Raw genomic sequence first — 27,425 nt, 5'->3', positions numbered from 1 at the left:
ATGTTGCATTCCAAAGTTACTATCTGTTCTCCTTCAGACATGACCCTGACATGCTTATCTCAAAGGTGTGCTTGAATTCTGTTGTTTGTATTCAAATTCTTATCATTGTCAAATTCTATCACTCCTCATATGAAAAAGTTGTAATATTACTTTTTCAATTATAAAAGTTTTATAATTACTTTTACTGTTAATGTCTCATTAGCTGAAGAATACTATCACAGAAGCAGTAAGGGAAAAGAGTAAGGAGATACCTGGCATATAAAGTTTTACAGTTATTGTGATTATCTGAAGAATTTTTATCTAGAATCTATAGTTTGAAAGAAACAACTAATTTGAGATAACAACGCTGTTCACCAAATGAGAAACATTAATGAAACAATGAGACTGGAATTAGTTACCTGTTGCCCCTTCGGTCCCTTTTGATCTTTCCCCTCTAGATCTGGACTCCCCCACCTCAGTGAAATGACTTTGTCCATTTATCCTATCCATGTCCCTCAAGATTTTATAAACCTCTAAGGTCTCCCCTCATCCTCCAACACTGCAGGGAAAACAGCCCTAGCCCATTCAGCCTCTCTCTGTAGCTGAAATCTTCCAACCCTGGCAACATCCTTATAAATCTTTTCTGAACCCTTTCAAGTTTCACAACATCCTTCTGATAGGAAGGAGACCAGAATTGCATGCATTATTCCAAAAATGGCCTAACCAATGTCCTGTACAGCTGCAACATGATCTCCCAACTCCTGTACTCAAAGCTCTGACCAATAAAGGAAAGCATATCAAACGCCTTCTTCACTATCCTATCTACCTGCGACTTTACTTTCAAGGAGCTATGAACCTGCACTCCAAGGTCTCTTTGCTCATAGTTTTAACAAAAAGCCGATTTGATTTATTTTTATCCAAACAGGTTACTGAACCTGTGATTTTATAATTATCATCATACCACGTTTCTGGATATAGCCAACAGCAGCATCAAATCCATCACTGACAGTTATGAGGGAACCCATTGCTGTTCAAACAGTTCTGTTGATCCACAAAATAACTTTACAAACAATATGCAAGTAGATAGTCTTTACTCAGTGTAACTGTGTGTTGATGTACAGCGACAATGTGATCATTTTCAAACTTATCACACAAATACACAATTGTATCAACATTTACCTACATTGTCAGCTCCTTTTGTAAAGCTGAGTTTATTTAAAATTAATACAAACAGCCCAATAACCAAGGTACATTCCTTGATGTCAGGAAAAGCAAAACCCTTGACCTGCAATCGTGTGTTTGCAAGCAGTAAATCCTTTTACACAAACACAGAAGGTGAACAGGATCCACCCAGTGTCATTTCACTGGTGCATTAACAGTTTGGATGACGGGGTGAATCCCTTCCAACATATGGAACAAGGAAACAGTCTCTCCCCAGAATGAACACACTGGTGCATCAGCTGGTGTGTACACCGAGTGAATGTTTCTCTGCAGTGTGAAGTCGCTGGTGTCTCTGCAGGCTGGATGATTGGGTAAACCCCTTCCCACAAGTGGAGCAAGTGAATGGCTTCTCCCCAGTGTGAACTCGCTGGTGTCTCTGCAGCTTGGATGACTGAGTGAATCCTTTCCCACACACTGAGCAAGTGAATGGTTTCTCCCCAGTGTGAACCCCCTGGTGTTCCAGCAGTTTAGATGAGCAAATGAATCCCTTTCCACATTCAGGACAGGTGAATGGTCTTTCCCCAGTGTGAATTCGCTGGTGTATCCGCAGGTTGGATAACTGACTGAATCCTTTCCCACACAGGGAACAAGTGAATGGTCTCTCCCCAGTGTGAACCCGCTGGTGTCTGAGCAGGGTGGATGATTGAGTGAATCCTTTGCCACACATGGAGCAAGTGAATAGTCTCTTCCAACCTGCAGATACACCAGCCAGTTCACACTGGGAAGACTGAGTGAATTCCTTTCCACAAGCAGAGCAGGTGAGTGTTTTCTCTCCAGCATGTTCTCCCTGATGTTCTGGCAGTTTAGATAATCGAGTGAATCCTTTTCCACATTCAGAACAGATGAATGGTCTCTCCCCATTGTGAACTCGCTGGTGTTTCAATAGGTTGAATGACCGACTGAATCCTTTCCCACACTGGGAGCAGGTGAATGGTCTCTCCCCGGTATGAACTCGCTGATGTGTCAGCAGGTGGGACGACTGAGTGAATCCCATCCCACAATCTGAGCAGGTGAACGGCTTCTCCCCAGTGTGACTTCGTTGGTGTGTTTCCAGACGGGATGGGTAAAGAAATCCCTTCCCACAATCCTCACACTTCCATGGTCTCTCCCCAGTGTGACTGCGCTGGCGTTTGGACATTTCAGATGAATTTTCACAGACTCTTCCACACACAGACGATACGTGTTTCTCCCCAGTGTGAATGGTGCTTTTTCCTTCAATGCTCAAAATCCTAAGATAGAGATTCTTACAAACACAGTGACTGTCAGATCTGGATGTGAATTTGAAACAACCTCTTTGCAAAACAGCCTTTCAAACAGAAACCAAATGGATTAGGAGAAACCAGAAGAACACATGATTTGGAGATGCTGGTGTTGGACTGGGGTGTACAAAGTTAAAAAGCACACAACACTAGGTTATAGTCCAACAGGTTTAATTGGAAGCACACTAGCTTTCGGAGCGACGCTCCTTCATCAGGTGATAGTGGAGGGATAGCAAAAATTTGCAGTGTGATGTAACTGAAATTATACATTGAAAAATTGATTGTCTGTTAAGCCTTTCATCTGTTAGAATATGGTGATAGTTTCACTTTCATGTGTAAATCACAATTTTTTAAAAAAAAAGTTGCATTCTCGGGTTAGCTGTTAACAATGGTGATAGCTAGACAGTATGTTGTCTATGACCTGATGTTCAGATTGATTCTAATCTAAAAAGTAAGATAACAGAGCAGGATTGAAGGGATAGGATGTTCTTCAGACATCTGGTGTGGGTCCATTGGCCAAACAGCTTCCAGACTGTCAGGATTCTATGATTGAGTATAGGGGTTGGAAGGTCACATTGCAGCTATATAGGAGATTGGTGAGGTCACTTTTAGAACCCTGCTCAATTCTCGACTCCCTGATTGCAGAAAGATGTTACCAGGGTCGGACTTAAACACTTAACGGTAAGTTCCTGGGAATTGTTGTCAAACAAAGAGACTTTGGAGTGCAGGTTCACAGTTTCTTCAAAGTGGAGTCACAGGCAGACAGGATAGTGAAGGCAGCATTTTGTATTTGAGCTACTATACTCAGTGGATTAAGTATAGGAGCAGGGAGGTCAAGTTGCAGTTGTACAGGGCATTGGCTAGGTGACGTCTGGAATGCCGGTCTGGATGGACAAGTTGGATTGATGGGGCTGTTTCCATGCTGTACATCTCAAAGAGTCTACCTTGTTAACTTCAAAGGTTTCAGAAAAGATCTACAATGTTATTGTTAGGATTGGAGGGATTGAGATAAAGAGAGGCTGAATAGGCTGAGACTTTTTTCTTGGATTGGTCAAAGGCTGAGGGTTATCTTGTACAGATAAGAGGAATAGACAAGGACCTTTTTTTTCCCCAGGTAGGAGTTCAGCGTTAGAGGGAGTGTCTAATGTGAGAGGGGAAAGATTGCCTCTGGGGTGCCTTTTCAATCTTTCCACACAAAAGGGTGGTGCAAGTATGGAATGAGCTGTCAGAAGACATTGAGGAGGCTGTACAATTACAACATTTAAAAGGCATCTGGATAGGTACATGATTAGGAAGTGCTCAGAGGGATATGGGCCTAATGCTGACAGATGGCACTAGATCAGTTTTGGATATTTGATCAAGATGGACGAGTTGGACTGAAAGGTTTGTTTCCATACAGTACATCTCTATGACTTTGAGAGTTTAAGTAAAATGGTGGAAATCTGAAATAAAAACAAAGTGCTGGAGATCCTCAACAGGTCTGGCAGCATCTGAAATGGTGACAGATGAAGGAAACATTGCAACCCGAAGAAATGTTTAAATGTTCATACAAGGCACTACCATATAGGTTACATGCTGGGTGCTAGAAAATGGAAAGAGTAAATAAGGGCTTGATGATTGGCATGACTACGATGGGGACATTAATTTCAACAATTTAATGTCAGAGACTCTTACCCCATTTTGTTACATGTTCCTCTGTGATTCTCTCTTTTAGGAATCAGACAGGAGTGGCAAGCAGTGAAGAATGCAAATGATATGTTGGCCTTCACAGTGAAAGGATTCAAGTACAGGAGCAGAGATATCTTTCCATAAGGGCCATGGTGAGCCCAAACCTGGAGTACTGTGTGCACCTTTGTTCCAAGAAAGGATGCCCTGGCTATTGTGAGAGAGTGAAGGAGGTTCACCAGACTGAGTCCTGGGATGTCAGGACTGATGTATGTTTAATCCTCCCTTCTTTTGTCTTGGAGGTGCTGACTACATCAGTAACTAATATTCTACCCTCCATTTTCTGATCTAAATCAGACCCATTTACACCAACACTTTCCCATCCCCCTTACCCTAACCTCACCAATGGAACTGGCAAAAGCCTCCACAAGGAGATTTTAGTCCCAGCTGTACCCAGGGACAAGTGGTCAGGCATGTACAGACAACACAAAAATGGTCCAAATGCCCCAGGAATCTAAACGCTTCTCTGATACACCATGGCTCAAGCCATATACTCATCTGATCTATCCGCTTATTCTTGCTCTGGCTAGCACGTGGCACTGGGAGCAAGTCTGATATTATTACATTTGAGGCAAAGGGTTTTTACAAATACATTAAGAACAAAAGGGTAACTAGGGAGAGAATAGGGCCCCTCAAAGATCAGCAAGGCGGCTTTTGTGTGGAGCCGCACAAAATGGGGGAGATACTAAATGAGTATTTGCATCAGTATTTACTGTGGAAAAGGATATGGAAGATATGGAATGTCAGGAAATAGATGGTGACACCTTGCAAAATGTCCATATTACAGAGGAGGAAGTGCTGGATGTCTTGAAATGCATAAAGGTGGATAAATCCCCAGGACCTGATCAGGTGTACCTTAGAACTCTGTGGAAAGCAAGGAAAGTGATGCTTGGGCCTCTTGCTGAGATATTTGTATCATTGATAGTCATAGGTGAGGTGCTGGAAGACTGGAGGTTGGCTGACATGGTGCCACTGTTTAAGAAGGATGGTAAGGACGAGCCCAGGAAACTATAGACCGGTGAGCCGGACATCAGTGGTGAGCAAGTTGCTGGAGGGAATCCTGAGGGACAGGATGTACATGTATTTGGAAAGGCAAGGACTGATTAAGGATAGTCAACAAGGCTTTGTGCATGGGAAACCATGTCTCACAAACTTTGTTACTTTTTCAAAAAAACTGAATCAAGAGGATTGAAGAGGGCAGAGCGGTAGATGTGATCTATATGGACTTCAGTACGGTGTTCGGCAAGGTTAGATCTCACGGAATTCAGGGAGAACTAGCCTTTGGGATACAGAACTGGCTCAAAGGTAGAAGGTGGTGGTAGAGGGTTGTTTTTCCATACTGGAGGCCTGTGACCAGGGGAGTGCCACAAGGATTGGTGCTGGGTCCTCTACTTTTTCTCATTTACATAAATGATTTGGATGTGAGCATAACAGGTACAGTTAGTAAGTTTGCAGATGACATCAAATTTGGAGGTGTAGTGAACAGCAAAGAGGGTTACCTCAGATTACAACAGGATCTTGACCAGATGGGCCAATAGGCTGAGAAGTGGCAGATGGAGTTTAATTCAGATAACTGAGATGTGCTGCATTTCAGGAAAGCAAACCCTAGCAGGATTTATACGCTTAATGGTAAGGTCCTTGGGAGTGTTGCTGAACAAAGACACCTTGGAGTGAAGGTTCATAGCTCCTTGAAAGTTGAGTCATAGGTAGATAAGATAGTGAAGAACGCGTTTGGTATGCTTTCTTTTAACAGTCAGAATACTGAGTACAAGAGTTGGGAGGTTATGTTGCAGCTGTACAGGACATTGGTTAGGCCACTGTTAGAATATTGCTTGCAATTCTGGTCTCCTTACTATCAGAAGGATGTTGCGTAACTTGAAAGGGTTCAGAAAAGATTTACAAGGTTGTTGCCAAGGTTGGAAGATTTCAGTTACAGAGAGAGGCTGAATGGGCTAGGGCTGTCTTCCCTGGAGTGTCGGAGGATGAGGGGTTTATAAACCTTATAAGAGGTTCATAAAATCATGAGGGGCATGGATAGGTTAAATAGACAAAGTCTTTTCCCTGGTGTTGGGGAGTCCAGAACTAGTGGCCATAGGTTTAGGGTGAGAGGGGAAAGATATAAAAGAGACCTAAGGGGCAACCTTTTCACACAGAGGGTGGTTCATGTACAGAATGAGCTGCCAGAGGGAGTGGTGGAAGTTGATTTGGATTGATATATGAATAGGAAGAGTTTGGAGGGATATGGGTCAGGTGCTGACAGGTGGGACTAGATTGGGTTGGGATATCTGGTTGGCATGGACTGAAGGGTCTGTTTCCATGCTGTACATCTCTATGACTCTATAACCAGCATTTTAACATATTAGCGAGTTTTAATCTCAGGTTGAGGTTTTGGATGTAGGTTTGCTCGCCGAGTTGAAAGGTTCATTTCCAGACATTCCATTACCTTACTTGGTAACATCTTCAATGGACTTCATGCAAAGCAATGCTGAAATTTCCTGCTTTCTATTTATATGTTTGCGTTTCTTTGGACTGGTGACATCATTTCCTTTGGTGATATTATTTCCTGTGGTGAAGTCACTTCCTGTTCCTTTTCTCAGGGGGTGGTAGATGGGGTTTAAACTCGATGTGTTTGTTGATCGAGTTCTGGTTGGAATGCCATGCTTCTAGGAATTCTCGTGCATGTCTTTGTTTGGCTTGTCTTAGATAGATGTATTGTCCCAGTCGAGGTGGTGTCCTTCCTCATCCAAATGTGAGGATACTGGTGAGAGAAGGTCATATTTTTTTGTGGCTAGTTGGTGTTCATCTATCCTGGTGGCTAGTTTTCTGCCTGTTTTTGTCACAGTCCTTTCACAGTATTTTGTAACTGATGTTAGTTTTGCTCATTATCTGTATAGGATCTTTCAATCATGGATACATGAACACCAATTAGCCACAAAAAGACATGACCCTCTCTCACTAGTATCCTCACATACAGATGAGAAAGGACATCACCTCGACTGGGACAATACATCCATCCTAGGACGAGCCAAACAAAGACATGCATGAGAATTCCTAGAAGCATGGCATTCCAACCAGAACTCTACCAACAAGCACAGAGTTAAACTCCATCTACTGCCCCCTGACAAAAAGGAACAGGAAGTGACTTAACCACAGGAAATATCATCCCGAAAGGAAGTGACATCACCAACCCAAAGAAACCCAAACATATAAATAGAAAGCAGGAAGTTTCAGCATTGCTTTGTATAAAGTCCACTGAAGATGTCACCTAGTAAGGTAATGAAATGTCCATTTAAGCTGATATATTATATTTTAAAATTTAAATTTAAAACAAAACCTCCACAAATATCACTTAGAAATTGGCTGTTCCCATTGGGACCATGTGACTTTCCGAACAGCCCAAACTGAGACTAGCACTACATCCAGTCTTTCAGCTTCACCCTCTCCCTGTCTCACCTCACTGTTCTCACCCAACTCCACTGCACTCTCATTGAACCATTCAGCATTCATAGTGCAGCCTTGTAAACCCAATGGTAAACTAAAGGAGAAAGTGAAGTCACATGGTGTGCAGGGTGTTCTACCTAGGGTGGATAAAGAACAGGTTAAGCAACAGGAGGCCGAGAGTAGTAATTGAAGGGAGTTTCTCAAAATGGAGATAGGTGACCAGGGATCAGTGCTGGGCCACAGTTGTTTGTGATAAATGATCTGGAAGAGGGCGTTGTTGGTCTGCTCAGTAAGTTTGCAGATGACATGAAGATTGATGGAGTAGCAGAAAGCAAAGGGGACTCTTAAAGAACAAAGGAGAATATAGATAGACTGGAGAGTTAGGCAGAGAAGCAGCAGATGGAGTTCAATCCAGGCAAATGTGAGGTGATGCATTTTGGGAAGTCTAATTCTAGAGTGAAGTACCTTGGGAGAAGTTGATGAGCAGAGAGATCTGGGAGATCAGGTGCATTGTACCGTGAAGGTTGCTGCACAGGTGGATAGAGTGGTCAAGAAGGCATATAGTATGTTCGCCTTCATCGGATGGAGCATTGAGTATAAGAGCTGGCAGGTCATGTTAAAATTTTTACAAGACATTGGTTTGGCTGCATTTAGAATACTATGTAAGTTCTGGGCGCCACATTACCAAAAGGATGTGGACGCTTTAGAGAGGGTGCAGAGAAGGTTTGGTATGGAAGATGCTAGCTATGAAGAGAGGTTGAGTAGGTAAGGTTTGTTTTCATTAGAAAAAAGGAGATTGAGGGGGGACCTGGTTGAGGTATAGGCAGGGTAGATAGAGAGATAAGCTTTTTATCAGGGTGAAGGATTCAATACCAGGAGGTCACATGTTCAAGTTGAGATATGAAAAGTTTAAGGGGGATAGATGCAGCAAGTACTTTACACAGAGTGGTAGGTGCCTGGAAGGCATTGCCAGCAGAGGTAGTACAGGCAGGCACAGTAGATTCATTTAATGTGTGTCTGAACAGATGCATGAGTAGGTGGGGAGCAGAGGGATACAGATCCTTAGGAATTGGGTGACAGGTTTAGAACGGAGGAAACTTTAGTTAAATGGCCCGCTAGTTTGGAAGAAGATTTGTAGCTCGGGTGCTCGTTGTTGTGGTTCTGTTCACCGAGCTAGGAATTTGAGTTGCAGACGTTTCGTCCCCTGGGAGCCCCAAGCACTGAGGATGCCACCTCGATAGGGGACGAAACATCTGCAACACAAATTCCCAGCTCGGCGAACAGAACCACAACAAATGGCCCGCTAATTGGATTCCTTTACTGACTATACTGCTGTACTTCTGCGCACACTGATCAGTCTCTCCTCTCTCTCTTCCCCCCCCCCCCCCCCCCCCCCCAATATTGCTTGTCTAACAACATTGATTGTTCAACTAATCAATGTTGTTAGACTAGTAATATTGTAAGCCTCCTGTTACCATTGTTCAATTCATCAATGTTGTTAGGCCAACAGTATTGTTAGCTTTTTTAATATTGTTAAACTATCTATTGTGGTTAAACCTGTATTGATCTGTAACCAACAATCAGCCATTTGTAACCCTTTATAAATTTTTGCAGTGCGACCTCAATTTTCGAATTATCTAAACAAGATCTCAAGGTACCATAAACAGCATTAGGCAACTCAGCATTCAGTTAAATAGCATTATGGCATGCATTGCTGAATATTTGAGGTATGTCTGATTACTGGCACTCAATTTACTGCTTGTTTATGATCTGATCAGTTTTCAGTAAAACAGCATTGTGGCGTGCATTGCCAGATAACCGAGGCATATTCGGAAAACCGGCACTCAAATTACTGCTTGTTCACGATCAGATCAATTATCTAAATAAAATACTGCCCGCCCGTCTCGTTTGGCTAATCCAGGTTGTTCTGTAGCTGAGCAAGAGGTTATGACTCATCAGTTCTGAGCGGTCATTGACCTCTTCCCACAATATCTTGAAATAAACAAATGTGTCAATTTCACAAGGTCTGCCTACCAGGTTCATTGGAAACAGGACATTTCTCCGACAAAGGTAGAAACCCCTATCATTGTTACAGATAACTGACACCTCCCTCTAAATTTGCTTCTCAATTTCTTGCTAATTGGCAGGGGGCTATGTATAATCCCAATAAGGTGATCACCATATTCTTTTTTTCTCAGTTCTGCAAAAATAACTTCACTGGACATACTCCGGAATATCTCCACCCAAGTACAGCCTTAATGTAATCCCTAAACAAAAGTGCCACTCCCTCTCCTCATTTACAACCTCCCCCCCCACCCTTCTTTCCTATATTATCTATACCCTGGAACATTAAGCTGCTAGTCCTGCCCATCCCTGAGCCATATCTCTGTAATTGCTGTGATATCCCAGTCCCATGTTCTCAACCATGCCCTGAGTTCATCTGCCTTCTCTGTCAGGTCTCTTGGATTGAAATAAATGCAGAGTAATTTGTTAGCCCTACCTTGTTCTCTGCCTTGCTCTTGCCTGCCCTGATTGTTTGACTTCGCAACTGTACCAGGACCACACTTCTCGCTTTTCTCAGTATCTCTTTGGGTCTACCCCGAATCCCTTTTTGGTTTAAGGCCTCCGGCGCAGTACAAGCAAATGTCCCTGCCTGGATATTAGTCCCCTTCCAATTCAGGTGCAAACCGTCTTTCTTTTGCAGGTCAATTCTACCCCAGAAGACATTCCAATGACCCAAAAGTGTGAATCCTACTCTCTGCACCTGCTTATCAGCCATGCATTCATCTGTTCTATCCCGTTATTCCAATACTCACTAGCACATGGCACCAGGAGTAATCCAGATATTACAACCCAGGAGGTCCTGCATTTTAACCTCCTGCCTGATTTCCTACATTCTCTCATCACAACTACATAGTTTTGTCTTCCTCTTGGCGGAGCAGGTAAGGGTTGTTTGGCAGTGTCTGTTTGTAGACGCAGTTACATTTGTTTAACGGTATAAATTTAAAAAGTTCTTTTTTTCAAAAAGCGCGGAGCGGACCCGGAAGCTGGTATAGCGCAAGCTTACCTGGATAGGTTTTCTCTATAAAGGCGTGCAGGAGAGGAACCCGAGGCCTCCCACCCACCCTCCTCCTCTAACCTAATTATTAGGCCCGTTGTGGTAAGCAGGTAAGTGCTGCATTTTGCTTGTTTGACTGTTTAGACCTAGTTTTTTTAAAGGTTACTTTTAGAGGGATGGCAGCGAAGGCAGTGCAATGTTCCTCTTGCAACATGTTTGAGATGAGGGATGCCATGATCGTCCCTGCTGATTACACTTGCAGGAAGTGCACCCATCTCCAGCTCCTCCAAGACCGTGTTAGGGAACTGGAGCTGGAGTTGAATGAACTTAGGATCATTCGGGAGGCAGAGGGGGTCATAGTTCGGAGCTTTAGGGAAGTAGTAACTCCAAAGATTGTAGACAGATGGGGAACTGGGAGGAAGCAGCCAGTGCAGGGACCCCCTGTGGCCGTTCACCTCAAGAACAAGTAAACGGTTTTGGATACTTGTGGGGGAGACGACTTACCAGGGGTAAGCAATGGGGTTCATGCCTCTGGCACGGAGCCTGTCCCTGTTGCTCAGAAGGGAAGGGTAGAGAAGAGCAGAGCAATAGTTATTGGGGACTCGATAGTTTGGGGCACAGATAGGCGGTTTTGTGGGGGCGAGAGAGACTCACGTTTGGTATGTTGCCTCCCAGGTGCAAGGGTACATGACGTCTCTTGATCGTGTTTTCCGGGTCCTTAAGGGGGAGGGGGAGCAGCCTGAAGTCGTGCTCCACATTGACACCAACGACATAGGTAGGAAGAGGGATGAGGATGCTAGGCAGGTTTTCAGGGAGCTAGGTTGGAAGCTCAGAGTTCGAACAAACAGTTGTTGTTTCTGGTTTGTTACCTGTGCCACATGATAGAGAGTCGAGGAATAGGGAGAGAGAACAGTTAAATGCGTGGCTACAGGGATGGTGCAGGAAGGAGGGATTCCAGTATCTGGACAACTGGGGTTCTTTCTGGGGAAGGTGGGACTTCTATATACAGGATGGTCCACACCTGAACCTGAGGGGCACCAGTATCCTTGGGGGGAGATTTGCTAGTGCTTTTTGGGGGGTTTTAAACTAACTCTGCAGGGGCACGGGAACCTAGACTGTAGCTTTAGGGCGCAGGACCTTGAGTGTAGGGAGGTTAGGAACATGGCATCAATCTCGAAGGAGGGTGCCTGTAAACAGGAAGGTGGCTTGAAGTATGTATACTTCAATGCGAGAAGTGTATGAAATAAGGTAGGTGAACTTGCAGCGTGAGTTGGTATCTGGGATTTCGATGTTGTGGCTATTACGGAGACATGGGTAGAACAGGGACAGGATTGGCTGTTGCAGGTTCCAGGGTTTAAGTGTTTTAGTAGGGTCAGAGGTGGGGGTAAAAGAGGGGGAAGTGAGGCATTGCTTGTCAAGGTTAGTATTACAGCAGTGGAATGGACGATGGCTGAAGACTCGCCATCTGAGGTAGTTTGGGCTGAGGTTAGAAATAGGAAAGGTGAGGTCACCCTGTTAGGAGTTTTCTACAGGCCTCCTAATAGTCCTAGAGATGTAGAAGAAAGGATTGCCAGGATGATTCAGGAGAAGAGTGAAAGTAATAGGGTGGTTGTTATGGGGTCTTTAACTTTCCAGATATTGACTGGGAAAGCTATAGCTCAAGTACGTTAGATGGGTTGGTGTTTGTCTAATGTGTGCAGGAGGGTTTCCTGACACAATGTGTAGACAGGCCAACAAGAGGTGAGGCCATACTGGATTTGGTTCTGGGTAACGAACCAGGTCAGCTGTTAGAATTGGAGGTAGGGGAGCACTTTGGGGACATTGACCACAATTCGGTGACTTTTACTCCAGTGATGGAGAGGGATAAGTGTGCACTACAGGGCAAGAGTTATACCTGGGGACAGGGAAATTATGATGCGATGAGGCATGACTTAGGATGCATGGTTTGGAAAAGTAGGCTTCAAGAGAAGGGCACAATCGATATGTGGAGCTTGTTCAAGGAGCAACTATTGAGTGTCCTTGATAAGTATGTACCTGTCAGGCAGGGAGGAAAGGGTTGTGTGAAGGAGCCGTGGTTTAATAAGGAATTGGAATCCCTTGTTAAAGGGAAGAGGGCGGCCTATGGAAAGATGAGGCGTGAAGGTTCAATTGGGGCGATTGAGAGTTATAAGCTAGCCAGGAAGGATCTAAAGAGAGAGCTAAGAGCAGCAAGGAGGGGACATGAAAAGTCCTTGGTTGGTAGGATTAGGGAAAACCCAAAAGCTTTCTATAGATATGTCAGGAATAAAAGAATGACTAGGGTAGGAATAGGTCAAGTCAAGGATAGTAGTGGGAAGTTGCATGTGGAGGCTGAAGAAATTGGGGAGACGCTGAATAAATACTTTTCGTCAGTATTCACTCAGGAACAGGACATTGTTGCCGATGTGAATATTGAGTCACAATTAATTAGAATGGATGGCTTTGAGGTATGTAGGGAAGAGGTGTTGGAAATTCTGGAAAGGGTGAAAATAGATAAGTCCCCTGGGCCTGATGGCATTTATCCTAGGATTCTCTGGGAAGCAAGGGAGGAGATTGCAGAGCCATTGGCCTTGATTTTTATGTTCTCGGTGTCTACAGGAATAGTGCCAGAAGACTGGAGGATAGCAAATGTGGTTCCCTTGTTCAAAAAGGGATAACCCTAGTAACTATAGGCCGGTGAGTCTCACTTCTGTTGTGGGCAAAGTCTTAGAGAGAATTGTAAAGGATAGGATTTATGAACATCTGGATAGGAATAATGTGATCAAGGATAGTCAGCATGGTTTTGTGAAGGGCAGGTCGTGCCTCACAAACCTTATTGAATTCTTTGAGAAGGTGACTAAAGGAGGTGGACGGGGGTAAAGCAGCAGATGTGGTGTATATGGATTTTAGTAAGGCATTTGATAAGGTTTCCCAGGGTAGGCTACTGCAAAAAATACGGAGGTATGGCATTGAGGGTGAGTTGGAGGTTTGGATTAGGAATTGGCTGGCTGGAAGAAGACAGAGGGTAGTAGTTGATGGTAAAGGTTCATCTTGGAGTGCAGTTACGAGCAGTGTTCCGCAAGGATCTGTTTTGGGACCATTGCTGTTTGTCATTTTTTATAAATGACCTGGAGGAGGGGCTAGAAGGTTGGGTGAGCAAGTTTGCGGATGATACGAAAGTTGGTGGAGTTGTTGACAGTGAGGAAGGATGTGGCAGGTTACAGCGGGATATAGATAAGCTGCAGAGTTGGGCAGAAGGGTGGCAAATGGAGTTCAATGTAGCTAAGTGTGAAGTGATTCACTTTGGTAAGAGTAACAAGAAGATGGAGTACTGGGCTAATGGTCGGATACTTGGTAGTGTGGATGAGCAGAGGGATCTTGGTGTCCATGTACACAGATCTCTGAAAGTTGCCACCTAGGTAAATAGTGCTGTGAAGGAGGCATATAGCGTACTGGCTTTTATTGGTAGAGGAATTGAGTTCCGGAGTCCTGAGGTCATATTGCAGTTGTATAAGACTCTGGTGCAGCCACATCTGGAGTATTGTGTGCAGTTTTGGTCGCCATGCTATAGGAAGGATGTGGAGGCACTGGAACGGGTGCAGAGGTGGTTTACCAGGATGTTGCCTGGTATGGTAGGAAGATCGTATGAGGAAAGGCTGAGGTACTTGGGGCTGTTTTCATTGGAGAAAAGAAGGTTTAGGGGTGATTTGATAGAGGTGTACAAGATGATTAGGGGTTTAGATAGGGTTGACAATGAGAACCTTTTTCCACTTATGGAGTCAGCTAATTCAAGGGGGCATAGCTTTAAATTAAGGGGAGGTAGGTATAGGACAGATGTTAGGGGTAGATTCTTTACTCAGCGAGTGGTGAGTTCATGGAATGTCCTGCCAGTAGCAGTGGTGGACTCTCCCTCTTTGTGGGCATCTAAACAGGCATTAGATAGGCATATGGAGGATAGTGGGCTAGTGTAGGTTAGGTGGGCTTGGATCGGCACAACATCAAGGGTCAAAGGGCCTGTATTGCGCTGTAGTTTTCTATGTTCTACATCATTGGTCGCAGATAACTTTCAAGTACATTCTGCACCTTCTCACAGACATCCTTGAATCTGGTATCAGGAAGGCAACACACCATTCTGATGTCTCACTGTCGACTGCAGAAATGGCAGACTGTGCTCTTGACCACGGAGTCCCCTGTCACCACTGCTCGCTTGGAACCTGATACACTTCTCACTGCAATAGAGCTAGTCACAGTACCAGAAACCTGACTTTCAGTGCTACATTCCCCTCAGAGTTTATCATCACCCCCTACTTTTTCAAATACAACATAATTATTTGAGACAGGGACAGCCACATGAGACTCCTGCACTATCTGCCTCCCTCTCCTATATTTCCTGGAGGTAGCCCATTTACCTGACTGTATATGTGGTACCCTTTCATCATGAAACTGCCACCTATCACACTCCTGGCTCCGTAAATTCCTTATTTCCTCTAACTGCCACTCCAACTGATCAATGCTATCCAATAGGATTTGCAACCACCTTTCCCATAGACTTCACCACCAGGATCATTGAAATTCTCTCTAATCACCCATATCTGACAGGAAGTCAACATCACTCTTCAAAAGGCCATCTCTGCACCTTAATCTACAGACCCAGAGGCACAGTCTGCTCTAAAAACGCTGCTCTAGAATAACTTTGTACCTATATGTTTAAAAATTTAATCTAGAAACATCTCAGTATCACAGAGTGGTGTGTGTACAGAATGAGTAGCCAGAGGCTGGTAAAATTACAACATTTAAAAGGCAGCTGGATGGGGATATGAATAGGAAGGGTTTGGGGGGAATGTCGGCTAAATGCTGGAAAATGGGACTAGGTTAGGTTAGGATATCTGGTCAGCATGGATGAGTTAGACCAAAGGATCTGTTTCCATGCTGTAGACCTCTGACTCTATATTAAAAAAACCCTCCCTCTACTCATGACACAATGTTTCAAATTAAAAAGAGGACTGTTCACCTTGATGGTATTGTACTATGGAAAGAAATTGAGGAACAAACATGAAGAGAGATCTCAGATATATGTAATAGTAGATGATTTTAATTTTCCAAATATTGACTGGGACTTCTACAGTGTTAAAGGTTTGGATAGTGAAGTATTTGTTTACTGAATTCAAGTAAATCTCTTGAACAGTATAGAGAGTGTAGGAACATTCTTAATAGGGAGATCAGGAAGGCAAAAAGAGGATACAAGATAGCCTTGGCAAATAAAGTTAAGGATAATCCCAAGAGATTCTACAAGTACAGTAAGAGCAAGAGAGCAATTAGAGAGTTGTGCCCCTTAAAGATCAAAGAGGTTGTCTTTATGTTGAACCTCAGTAGAAGGGAAAGATATTAAATAAATATTTTTGTGTAACTGTTGAGAAAGAAACAGAGGCCAGAGAACTCAGAAATAAATATTTAAGTTTTGAAAACAGTTCACATTACAGAAGAGAAACTGCTGATGAAGCATTCCTGATGAAGAGCTTATGATCGATTTTCCTGTACCTCGGATCCTGCCTGAGTGGTTGTGTTTTTCCAGCATTACATTTTTTGACTGATTTCCAGCACCTGCAGTCCACACTTTCTCCAAGATATACTCCATTTTTATTTGTCCACTTGATGGTGCACTTTCAGAATCCTAGGCCCCCAACTCCAGAATTTCCTTTGAAATTGCTCCACCTCTCTACCTCACTTTCATTCCAAAAACACGTCATCTATTCTAATATCACCTTATCTGACCTGGTTTCAAACGGGGCTTGTCATATTCCTAAATTAAGTGTCTCAAAGGTCTACAGTACAGAAAAGGGCTCTGTGGCCATTGGTTCTGTGCTAGTAAAGAAAACCACTTAACTACTTTAAATCCCATTTTCCATCCCTTCGCCCATAGATCAGTCTGCCTTGGCATTGCAAGTGTGCATCTGATTACATGTTAAATGTTATCGGGATTTCTGTGTCTCCTACCCCTACAGACAGTGAGGGTCAGTGTAACTGACACTGTGTGACGGCATCACCCAAAGGAAACAGAGCATCTGGGTCTGTGCAAACCAGAGACGCCTCACATGTTGGGAAGGATGACAGGGTCCCCGAGAGGGGGCAGATCACCCACACGTTGGGAAGGATGGAAGGGTCCTTGAGAGCAGCAGAGCAGAACGAGGGATTTTAGTTGCAGCATTCGGGTTTTTTTTATAGTATTCATTCATGTGACATGGGTGCTGCCGATATACATCAAGAACAATTATCTACAAAAGAAGGACTCTCCTTCTCAACCTCTCCCCTTGCGTGGGCTGTGGTAACCTTCAGGTTAAACCACCACCAGGCACCTTTCCCTAATGAGAGTGAGCAGCACCATTATGGTAGGACAATGTTGACTGTACCTCGGGGGTGGGAGAGGGAATGTTGAAGGTGGTGGATGGGACACCACTCAGGCAGTGCTTTGTCCTGGAGGATGTTCACTTTCATTAACATTGTTGGGGCCTGCACTGATGCAGACAAGTGGAGAATGTTCCAAAACAATCCGGATGTGTACCTTTATAGATAGCAAACAGATATTGAGGAATCCGGGGTTTGGAGAAATTGAGATTGTTTTCCTTGTAGCCAATGAAGTTGAGGTGAACTGTGATAGAGGTGTTTAGAAAAAGATATACATTAGAATGATAAAACTTACTGATCAACTGATCAGAAAAGGATTACAGGACACATATTGAAGGTTTTGAGGAAGATCTATCAAACTGTTTTAAGGGAGAAGTTTGATACAGTAAGTGGAAATGAGCCAGAACGCAATACTTACACCCAGTCCTGATGAATTGATTCATCCTATCAGTTTGATGTTACCATTATTGTGATTCCCCCCTGCAAATCCACTTGGAATATCCAGTAACACAAGGTCATAAAATCCACCACTGTCAGTCCAGGGTAGAAATTCACACCACCCTCTCCTCCTGACCCAGGATGACCATGTATTCTCCCTACCGCACATTACCCCTTGTGGAGGTCAGCAGTCAACTCAGGGGGAAATCAGTGAATGAATACAACAGCAGATCTTTAACTCTTGGAACATTCTGTCCCATGTGTCAATGAGATGCAGAGAGCAGGACTTGCTTTCTATTGTTTCCTTATGGGCTGCCTCTCTACCTCATCAATAAGACTGTGTGTGAAAGGCTAATGCAGCTCGATGGAGAAGTTGTCTCCATTCTGCACAATGGACAGCAAGCTCTTCCCAGTCTTTCCAAAGACAGGGATTACACGTGTCCCACTGCCCAGTGCTTCCAGTAAAGAATTCAGAAGAAGAGGGAGGATCTCACAGAAAGGATGTAACAGTCAAGTTCTGCGAGGGTTACAAACACTTCACAGAGAGACAAGTTGGCAGCAAGTATAATGTGAGAAAATGTGATGCTACTCATTTTGAGGAGACCACAAATAAAAACAGTACTATTTAAACAGTGAAAGCTGTAAAAAGCTGTACAGAAAGGGACTTGGGGGTAATTGTACAGGAAACACAGAGCTAGCACAGTTGCAACAGATAATCAGGAAGGGTAACAGAATTAGTGAGTTTTGAGAAGATTTGTAGCTTAGGTTAAGGTTTTGAATGTAAGTTTGCTCACTGAGCTGGATGGTTCGAATCTTCCAACTCAGCAAGCAAACTTACATCCAGGGTAATAGAGTACTGTTCCTTATTTCAAGCTGTTTGCAGTACAAGAGTTTGGAGTCAATGTCTTAGGGCAACTGTACAAAGTGCTAGTGAGACCACATCTGGAGTAATGGGAGCAGTTTTGGTTCCCTTATTGAAGGAAATACGTCACTTCACTGGAGACATTTCAGAAAAGATTCACTGAATGATCCCTAATTTGGAGGAAATATCTTTTAATCGAAGACTTGACAGGTTGAGATCAATTCATTGGATTCTGGAGAATGAGAAGTGATCTCATTGAAACATAGAGGATTCTTGAGAGGTTTGACAGCATAAGTGATGAGAGGATGTTTCCCATTAGGGGACAGTGTCAGAACAAACTCTTAATGGGTCAGGGAATCAAGGGTTACATTTCTGAACTAGCAATTTAAAGGCAACCCAGACATGGGCAAGGACTTCATTAGCAAATGAGCTGGGATGAGGTGGAAATAAGGAAATCTTTAGAGATTGAAATTTCTGGGGTATGTGAATGAGTAGATGTGAGGTCAGATGTTCATGTTGGGATCAGATATGAGAGCAATATTATGAATAGTGTAGTTCAGCTTCAGGCAGTTCCCAGCAAGAGCGTGGGATTCAGCATTGAGGAGAAGTAAGTTGTAATAATACTGGTAGGCAATTGGGTTAACCATCATAAAGTTTACTAGAGGAAATTTCAGCTAATTGAATAGTAGAAGCATGATAAGCAGTTTGATAACTGAGTAACAGTGGAGCAATGGACAAGGATAGTGGGGAGGTAGAGCTGGACATTGTCAGTGTACACGTGACACTAACACTGTGCTTTTGGACGATGTCACCTCCTGGCAGTATGTAGGTGAGAAACAGGAGCGTCTAAGGATAGATCTTTGAGAGACACCAAATACAAGGAATTCAGAAAAGAAAGAGAAAATGGAGATGGAGCAGGATTTTCCAACGATGGGGAGGTCAAATATTGTTTTAACAGATCTGCTGAGAAGGACATAACCAGAAAAGAGATAGACAGAACAAGGAACAATATCTGTGAATTGATGAGGAGGAGAAAAGAGAGAGTTGGAATGTCTGTAGTTTAGCAAGAATAGGGTAAAAGGGTCAAGATGAACTCTGGTATGACCTGATGAGAGACTGGAGGAAGATCCAAGTTTTGTACTAAAACAAGGAGCACCATGCAAGGCAGTTTGGCTTGGTGGGTTAGTGGAAGGGAGGGAAGCAGCAAAGGCAGTTATTGGATTGTCTCAATTTTAGTGACAGAGAAACTCCATGTGCTCCTCACTCTTGTTGGGAAGAATGGAAGAGACAGGATGATGGACAGTGTTTTGGACATCAACAAAACCTGTGTTAGTGAGATTTAAAAGACACTAAACAAACCTGATGTATTTAATTTTTATCCAGACTATTAAAACTGGAAGTCCAGATTTGGCAGATGGTGCCTGTGAATTCAAGACAAAAAAAAACTGGAATTAAGAATCTACTGATTGCCATGTAACCATTGTCAATGGCAGAAAAATCCCTAATGTCCTTTAGGGAAAGAAACCTGCCAACCTGACAGTGGCCCAGCAAGTCACTCATTGTATTAGTCACTGCAAAGTCTCAACAAGCTGGATGGACCACATGACATCTACCAATGCACCAGAAAATACAACCACAGCATCAGCTTTCTCAGCCCTGCAACACCCTCCACACTAACATAGAATATTACAGCACAGTACGGGTCCTTTGGCCCTCGATGTTGCACTGACCTGTGAAACCAACCTGAAGCCCATCTTACCTACATAATTCCATTCTCATCCATGTGCTTATCCAATGACCATTTAAATGGCCTTAAAGTTGGCGAGTCCACTACTGTTGAACACAGTGCGTTTCATGCCCCTACTACAGAGTAGAGGAACTACCTCTGACGTCTGTCCTATATCTATCACCCCTCAATTTAAAGCTATGTCCACTCGTGCTAGCCATCACCATCTGAAGAAAAAGGCTCTCACTGTCCATCTTATCTAACTCTCGGATTATCTTATTTGTCTCAATTAAGTCACCTTTCAACCTTCTTCTAACAAAAACCTCAGGTCCCTCAGCCTTTCCTCATGCAACATCCTCGTAAATCTCCTCTGAAGCTTCCACATCCTTCCCATAATGTGGTGACCAGAACTACATGCAATACTACAAGTGCGGCTACACCAGAGTCTTGCACAGCTGCAGCTTGACCTTGTGGCTCAGAAACTCCATCCCTCTAACAATAAAAGGTAACACAGTGTATGCCTTCTTAATAACCCTATCAACATGAGTGGCAACTTTCAGGGATCGATGTACTTGGACACTGAGATCTCTCTACTCATCTACATTACCAAGAACATTACAAGTAGCCCAGTACTCTGCATTCCTGTTACTCCTTCCAAAGTGAATCGCCTCACACTTTTCCACATTAAACTCCATTTGCCATCTCTTAGACCAGCTCAGCAGCTTGTCTATGTCACTCTGTAACCTATCCACAAATATACTGACCTTATTGTCATCCACACATTTAGTAACCCATCCTTCTATGCCCTCATCCAGGTCATTTATAGAAATGACCAAAACAGATCCTTGTGGTACACCACTCATTAGATTAGATTACTTAGTGTGGAAACAGGCCCTTCGGCCCAACAAGTCCACACCGACCCGCTGAAGCGCAACTCACCCATTCCCCTACATTTACCCCTTACCTAACACTAAGGGCAATTTAGCATGGCCAATTCACCTGACCCGCACATCTTTGGACTGTGGGAGGAAACCAGAGCACCCGGAGGAAACCCACGCAGACACGGGGAGAACGTGCAAACTCCACACAGTCAGTCACCTGAGTCGGAAAATGAACCCGGGTCTCAGGCGCTGTGAGGCAGCAGTGCTAACCACTGTGCCACCCACGAACTCCATTACTGAACTCCAGGATGGGATTTCCCATCAAAAACCACCCTATGTTTTCTTTCAGCTAGCCAAATTCTGATCTAAACTGCTAAATCACCCTCAATCCCATGCCTCGTATTTTGTGCAATAATCTACCGTGGGGAACCTTATCAAACGCCTTACTGAAATCCATATCCACCACATCAACTGCTTTACCCTCATCCATCTGTTTGCTCATCTTCTCAAAAGAACTCAATAAAGGTTTGTGAGGGACGACCTACCCTTCACGAAACCTTGTTGACTATCCCTGATCAACTTATTCCTTTTTAGAATTTTATAAATCCAATCTCTTGTAACCCTTTCCAACACTTTACTAACAACCAAATTAAGGCTCACTGGTCTCCAATTACCAGGGTTGTCTATGCTCCCCTTCTTGAACAAGGGGACAACATTTGCTATCCTCCAGTCTTCTGACACTATTCTTGTAAATAATGACAACATAAAGATCAAAGGCAATCTCCTCCCGGGCTTCCCAGACAATCCTAGGATAAATCTCATCTGGCCTAATGGACTTATTTATTTTTATGTTTTCCTTGTGAGCCTCAATCCCATCTAGGCTAATAGCCTGTATCTTAGTATTCACCTTGACAACATTATCTTTTTCTACTGTGAATACTGGTGAAAAGTATTCATTTAGTGCTTCTCTATCTCCTCTGACTCCACATACAACCTCCCACTGCTATCCTTGATTGCCCGGTTCTTAGTTGAAAATGTGTTGCTGGTTAAAGCACAGCAGGTTAGGCAGCATCCAAGGAATAGGAAATTCGACGTTTCGGGCATAAGCCCTTCATCAGGAATGAGGAGAGTGTGCCAAGCAGGCTAAGATAAAAGGTAGGGAGGAGGGACTTGGGGGAGGGGAGATGGAGATGTGATAGGTGGAAGGAGGTCAAGGTGAGGGTGATAGGCCGGAGTGGGGTGGGGGCGGAGAGGTCAGGAAGAAGATTGCAGGTTAGGAGGGCGGTGCTGAGTTGAGGGAACCGACTGAGACAAGGTGGGGGGAGGGGAAATGAGGAAACTGGAGAAATCTGAGTTCATCCCTTGTGGTTGGAGGGTTCCCAGGCGGAAGATGAGGCGCTCCTCCTCCAGCCGTCGTGTTGTTATGTTCTGCCGGTGGAGGAGTCCAAGGACCTGCATGTCCTCGGTGGAGTGGGAGGGAGAGTTAAAGTGGTTGGGTTGGTTGGTCCGGGCGTCCCAGAGGTGTTCTCTGAAGCGTTCCGCAAGTAAGCGGCCCGTCTCCCCAATATAGAGGAGGCTACATCGGGTGCAGCGGATGCAATAGATGATGTGTGTGGAGGTACAGGTGAACTTGTGGTGGATATGGAAGGATCCCTTGGGGCTTTGGAGGGAAGTGAGGGAGGAGGTGTGGGCGCAAGTTTTACATTTCCTGCGGTTGCAGGGGAAGGTGCCAGGAGTGGAGGTTGGGTTGGTGGGGGGTGTGGACCTGACGAGGGAGTCACGAAGGGAATGGTCTTTGCGGAACGCTGATAGGGGAGGGGAGGGAAATATATCCCTGGTGGTGGGGTCCGTTTGGAGGTGGCGGAAATGACGGCGGATGAAACGTTGTATACGGAGGTTGGTGGGGTGGTAGGTGAGAACCAGTGGGGTTCTGTCTTGGTGGCGGTTGGAGGAGCGGGGCTCAAGGGCGGAGGAGCGGGAAGTGGAGGAGATGCGGTGGAGGGCATCGTCGATCACGTTTGAGGGGTATCTGCGGTCCTTGAAGAAGGAGGCCATCTGGGCTGTGCGGTGTTGGAACTGGTCCTCCTGGGAGCAGATGCGGCGGAGACGAAGGAATTGGGAATATGGGATGGAGTTTTTACAGGGGGCAGGGTGGGAGGTGGTGTAGTCCAGATAGCTGTGGGAGTCAGTCGGTTTATAGTAGATGTCTGTGTTGAGTCGGTCGCCCGAGATAGAAATGGAAAGGTCTAGGAAGGGGAGGGAGGAGTCTGAGACAGTCCAGGTGAATTTGAGGTCGGGATGGAAGGTGTTAGTAAAGTGGATGAACTGTTCAACCTCCTCGTAGGAGCACGAGGCAGTGCTGGTACAGTCATCGATGTAGCGGAGGAAAAGATGGGGGGCAGTGCCAGTGTAGTTGTGGAAGATGGACTGTTCCACATATCCTACGAAGAGACAGGCATAGCTGGGGCCCATGCGGGTGCCCATGGCAACTCCTTTAGTTTGGAGGAAGTGGGAGAATTGAAAAGAGAAGTTATTCAGGGTGAGGACCAGTTCAGTCAGTCGAAGGAGGGTGTCAGTGGAAGGGTACTGGTTGGTGCGGCGGGAAAGGAAGAAGCGGAGGGCTTTGAGTCCTTCGTGATGGGGGAATGGAGGTGTAGAGGGACTGGATGTCCATCGTGAAGATAAGGCGTTGGGGACCGGGGAAGCGAAAATCCTGGAGGAGGTGGAGGGCGTGGGTGGTGTCCCGAACGTAGGTGGGGAGTTCTTGGACTAAAGGGGACAGTACTGTGTCAAGGTATGCGGAGATGAGTTCGGTGGGGCAGGAGCAGGCTGAGACAATGGGTCGGCCGGGGCATTCAGGTTTGTGGATTTTGGGCAGGAGGTAGAAATGGGTGGTGCGGGGTTGTGAGACTATGAGGTTGGAGGCGGTGGATGGGAGATCCCCTGAGGTGATGAGGTTATGGATGGTCAGGGAGATGATGGTTTGGTGGTGGGAGGTGGGGTCGTGGTCGAGGGGGCGATAAGAGGTGTCCGCGAGCTGGCGTTTGGCCTCAGCGGTATAAAGGTCGGTGCGCCAAACTACTACCGTGCCTCCCTTGTCTGCGGGTTTGATGGTGAGGTTGGGATTAGAGCGGAGGGAGTGGAGGGCTGGTTGGGATTGGAGCGGAGGGCTGGTTGCCCTGATCTTACTTTACTCATTCTTTTATTCCTGAGATAGCTATAGAAAGCCTTAGGGATTTCCTTGATCCTATCCGGCAATGACTTCTCATGTCTCCTCCTGGCTCTTCTTAGCTCTCCCTTTAGGTCTTTTCTGGCAGACCTGTATATTTCAAGCATGCTAACTGAGCCATCACATCTCATCCTAACATAAGCCTTTGTCTTCCTCTTGTCAAGAGATTAAACTTCCTTCGTAAAACATGGCTCCCACACCAAACAACTTCCTCCCTGTCTAACAGGTGCATACTCATCAAGGACCTGCAGTAGCTGGTCCTTGAAAAAGCTCCACATTTCAATTGTGCCCATCCCTTGTAGTATACTCTCCACCCTACTAATCGTAAATCTTGCTTAATTGCATCATAATTGTCTTCCCTCCAGCTATAACTCTTGCTCCGCGGTATATACCTATCCATCATAAACATAACCAATTTGTGGTCACTATCACCAAGGTGCTCACCTACCTCTAAATCTAACACCTGGCTGGGTTCATTACCCTGTACCAAATCTAGTGTGGTCTCACCCCTTCTTGGCCTGTCTACATACTGTTTTTTGGATCAGTGGTGCTGGAAAAGCACAGCAGGTCAGGCAGCATCCGAGGAGCAAGAAAATCAATGTTTCGCGCAAAAGCCCTTCATCAGAAATAGAAATAGAGGCAGAAAGAGAGATTTAAAAAGCCTCCATGCTGCCTGACCTGCTGTGCTTTACCAGCACCACTCTGATCTAAACTCTGTATATATACTGTATCAGGAAACCCTTCTGCACACATTGGACACAAACTGACCCATCTAAAGTCCCTGTACTATAGTAATCACGGTCAATATTTGGAAAGTTAAAGACCCCATAACAACTACCCTGTCACACTCACTCCTATCAAGAATCATCTTTGCTGTCCTTTTGTCTACATTGCTGGAATTATTCAGAGGCCAAGAGAAAACTCCCAACAAAGTGACCTCTTGTTTCTTGTTTCTAACCTCAGCCCATGCTATCTCAATAGACAAGTCCTCAAATATCCTTTCTGCAACCGTAACAGTCCAAGATCTTTTAAATCACATTCTCAAGTTAGCTCAGCTTTTTAAACAGCTGAGCTAACTTGAGAATGTAATTTAAACAAAGTTCTGGGATTTATATATCAAAGAATATAAAGCAGCACATCTGATTATAAAAAGATGAAAGTTTAATCTAAAATTGTTTACTGTATCACATCTCTATGATGCTGGACTCGTTTGGCTATAACTTCTTTGGACATGATCTTAACTTCCACAATCACCTGATAAAGGAGCAGCGCTCTGAAAGCTAGTACTTCCAAATAAACCTGTTGGACTATAACCTGGTGTTGTGTGATTTTCTTAACTTTGTCCACCTCTGTCCAACACCAGCACTTCCAAGTCAAATTCTGATTTTAAACTTGCTAAATCAAAATCCAGAAGAAACAAACATTTTTCTTGGTTTGAATTTGCTGTGTCCAATGAGACTCTGCCGGGAAAGGCTGCATGTCCGCCCGCTGCAGCTTGCCTCCCCCCCCCCGGGCCAAAAAGGTTGGCGCCTGCGCATGTATCCCGCCGATCATTGCCCCCAATAAACATGGTGCTGGTAACTTGGGCCTATCTCTATCTGAAGACCTTTCCCGTTTGCTGCAAATACGAAACTCTCAGTTTCAAATTTGTATTTCCCGCTGTACACCGAATGTGTGTAATAACTCTCGGTCCATACTAACATCATTTCCCTCTACCTTTCCGTTGTTTTCTACCGAATCCCACGTTCTCTGTAACTTCCCAAACCTCGAGCACTGCGCCGTGCTGCGGCATCACGTGATCTACCTTAGTCTCACCCACTCTGATTGGATGGAGGTCCATACGGTCCTCCAGTCCCGCCCCCTCCTCCTATTGGTGCCGCGCGCTCATCCTCCACCTGGGGAGAAGGGTGAAGTGGAGCATGCGCAGTGTTTTCCGTTATCACGATAAACTGACGTCGCTGGTCTTCAGCACAGGAGATAAACTAAACTTCGAGACATTATCGGACAGATGTTAGTGACAGATCCTGGCATTTTAAGTCGTGTTTGGAAAGGAGTCCTGCAGGTAAAAGGTAAAGATAGCTTGTGACACTGGCCTGTCAGCGAATAGAGAAATGTTGGGGAAATAAATGTTATAAATATAGCAACCCGGAGGGAAGAGGAAACACAATAATGAGGAATTTGCAGAACACCACATGGTTCAGTGAGGTGGAGTTGTTCATATGATGTGACTTGGCAGAGGGAGAGGAGTCATCAGAAGAACAAAAGAGATTCTCAAGAAAGGTCTGTGGAATGGAGAGAAGATTCAAAATCCAACAGAGAGGAAGGAGACTGATGCTGCAAAAGCTTCGAGAAGTCCTTCCAGTGCTCTACCGCCTAGTTATTGACATCAGCAGTATAACCCGAATTCAATGTCTGAGTTTGTCATTGTAGTTTGCTTGGCAACAGATAAACTCCTCCACAACTTGTCTGAACGAAGCTGATAGTTGGTTCACAACTCAGTTTTGCTGTCAAGTCTGCTCCAGCCTGTAAAGGGGTGTAGACCACATTTAATCAGACAGTACTAAATGCCAGTCCAGGCTGGGAGCCAAACAGCACTCCCTCACCACTGACTCCATCCCTCTCCCTGGCTGAGGCTGAACCAGACTGTTCACAGCTATGGTGAAATATTTCACCACACATTTCCCATCATCACAAAGACCACATATTTCAACCCCTGTAACAATTCAGTTTATCTATAGCTAAAATTCTTATGCTACCTCCAGACTTAACTCCCGAAACATACCCCCAGCTGGGCTCCCATATCCCACCTCCCTGTCATCTTCAGGTCTACCAAAAATCTGCTGTTTGTGTGTTTCCATGTACCCAGTGATGTTCACCCTGTGCTCACTTATGTTTACATTTTCTGGGTAACAAAGCAACAAGATATTGAAATTCTTATCCTTATTTTGAAATTTTGTCGTCACACCTTTCTCAGTACTCTCGTCCAGCCTCTCAACCCTGAAGAAGGGTCATGGGACTTGAAACAATAACACTGCTTTCTCTCCACAAATGCTGCCAGACCTGCTGAGTGTTCCCAGCAATTCCTATTTCTGTTCCTGATATCCAGCACCCATAGTTCTTTTGGTTTTTTTTCCTCCAAAATATTTGATTTGAATTCCAAGCTCCTGTGGATTTCTGATTTTAAGTCTTCTACATTTTTCACTTCTT

At 44.6% G+C, this 27,425-nt stretch overlaps 1 protein-coding gene across 3 annotated transcripts; it reads right to left on the bottom strand.

The window, feature by feature from the left end:
* Positions 1 to 237: 237 nt before the first annotated feature.
* Positions 238 to 26,017, bottom strand: LOC132825997 (gastrula zinc finger protein xLCGF3.1-like). 3 transcript variants are annotated; one of them, XM_060841704.1, is made up of 2 exons: positions 25,935 to 26,017; positions 238 to 2,443 (listed from the first exon to the last, which is right to left on the bottom strand). In XM_060841704.1, the coding sequence occupies exon 2, from the start codon at positions 2,336 to 2,338 to the stop codon at positions 1,436 to 1,438; it is 903 nt and encodes a 300-aa protein (XP_060697687.1). In that variant the 5' UTR covers positions 2,339 to 2,443; positions 25,935 to 26,017; the 3' UTR covers positions 238 to 1,435. The 3 variants fall into 3 exon arrangements, with proteins under 3 accessions (XP_060697687.1, XP_060697688.1, XP_060697686.1); XM_060841705.1 differs by having other exon boundaries at positions 238 to 2,429; positions 25,935 to 25,999; XM_060841703.1 differs by having other exon boundaries at positions 238 to 2,429; positions 25,920 to 25,979.
* Between the last annotated feature and the right edge of the window lie 1,408 nt (positions 26,018 to 27,425).

Source organism: Hemiscyllium ocellatum, chromosome 21 (assembly GCF_020745735.1).
Source record: "Hemiscyllium ocellatum isolate sHemOce1 chromosome 21, sHemOce1.pat.X.cur, whole genome shotgun sequence".
Classification (NCBI taxonomy): Eukaryota; Metazoa; Chordata; class Chondrichthyes; order Orectolobiformes; family Hemiscylliidae; genus Hemiscyllium; species Hemiscyllium ocellatum.
This window is presented reverse-complemented; position numbering and strand designations above follow the sequence as displayed.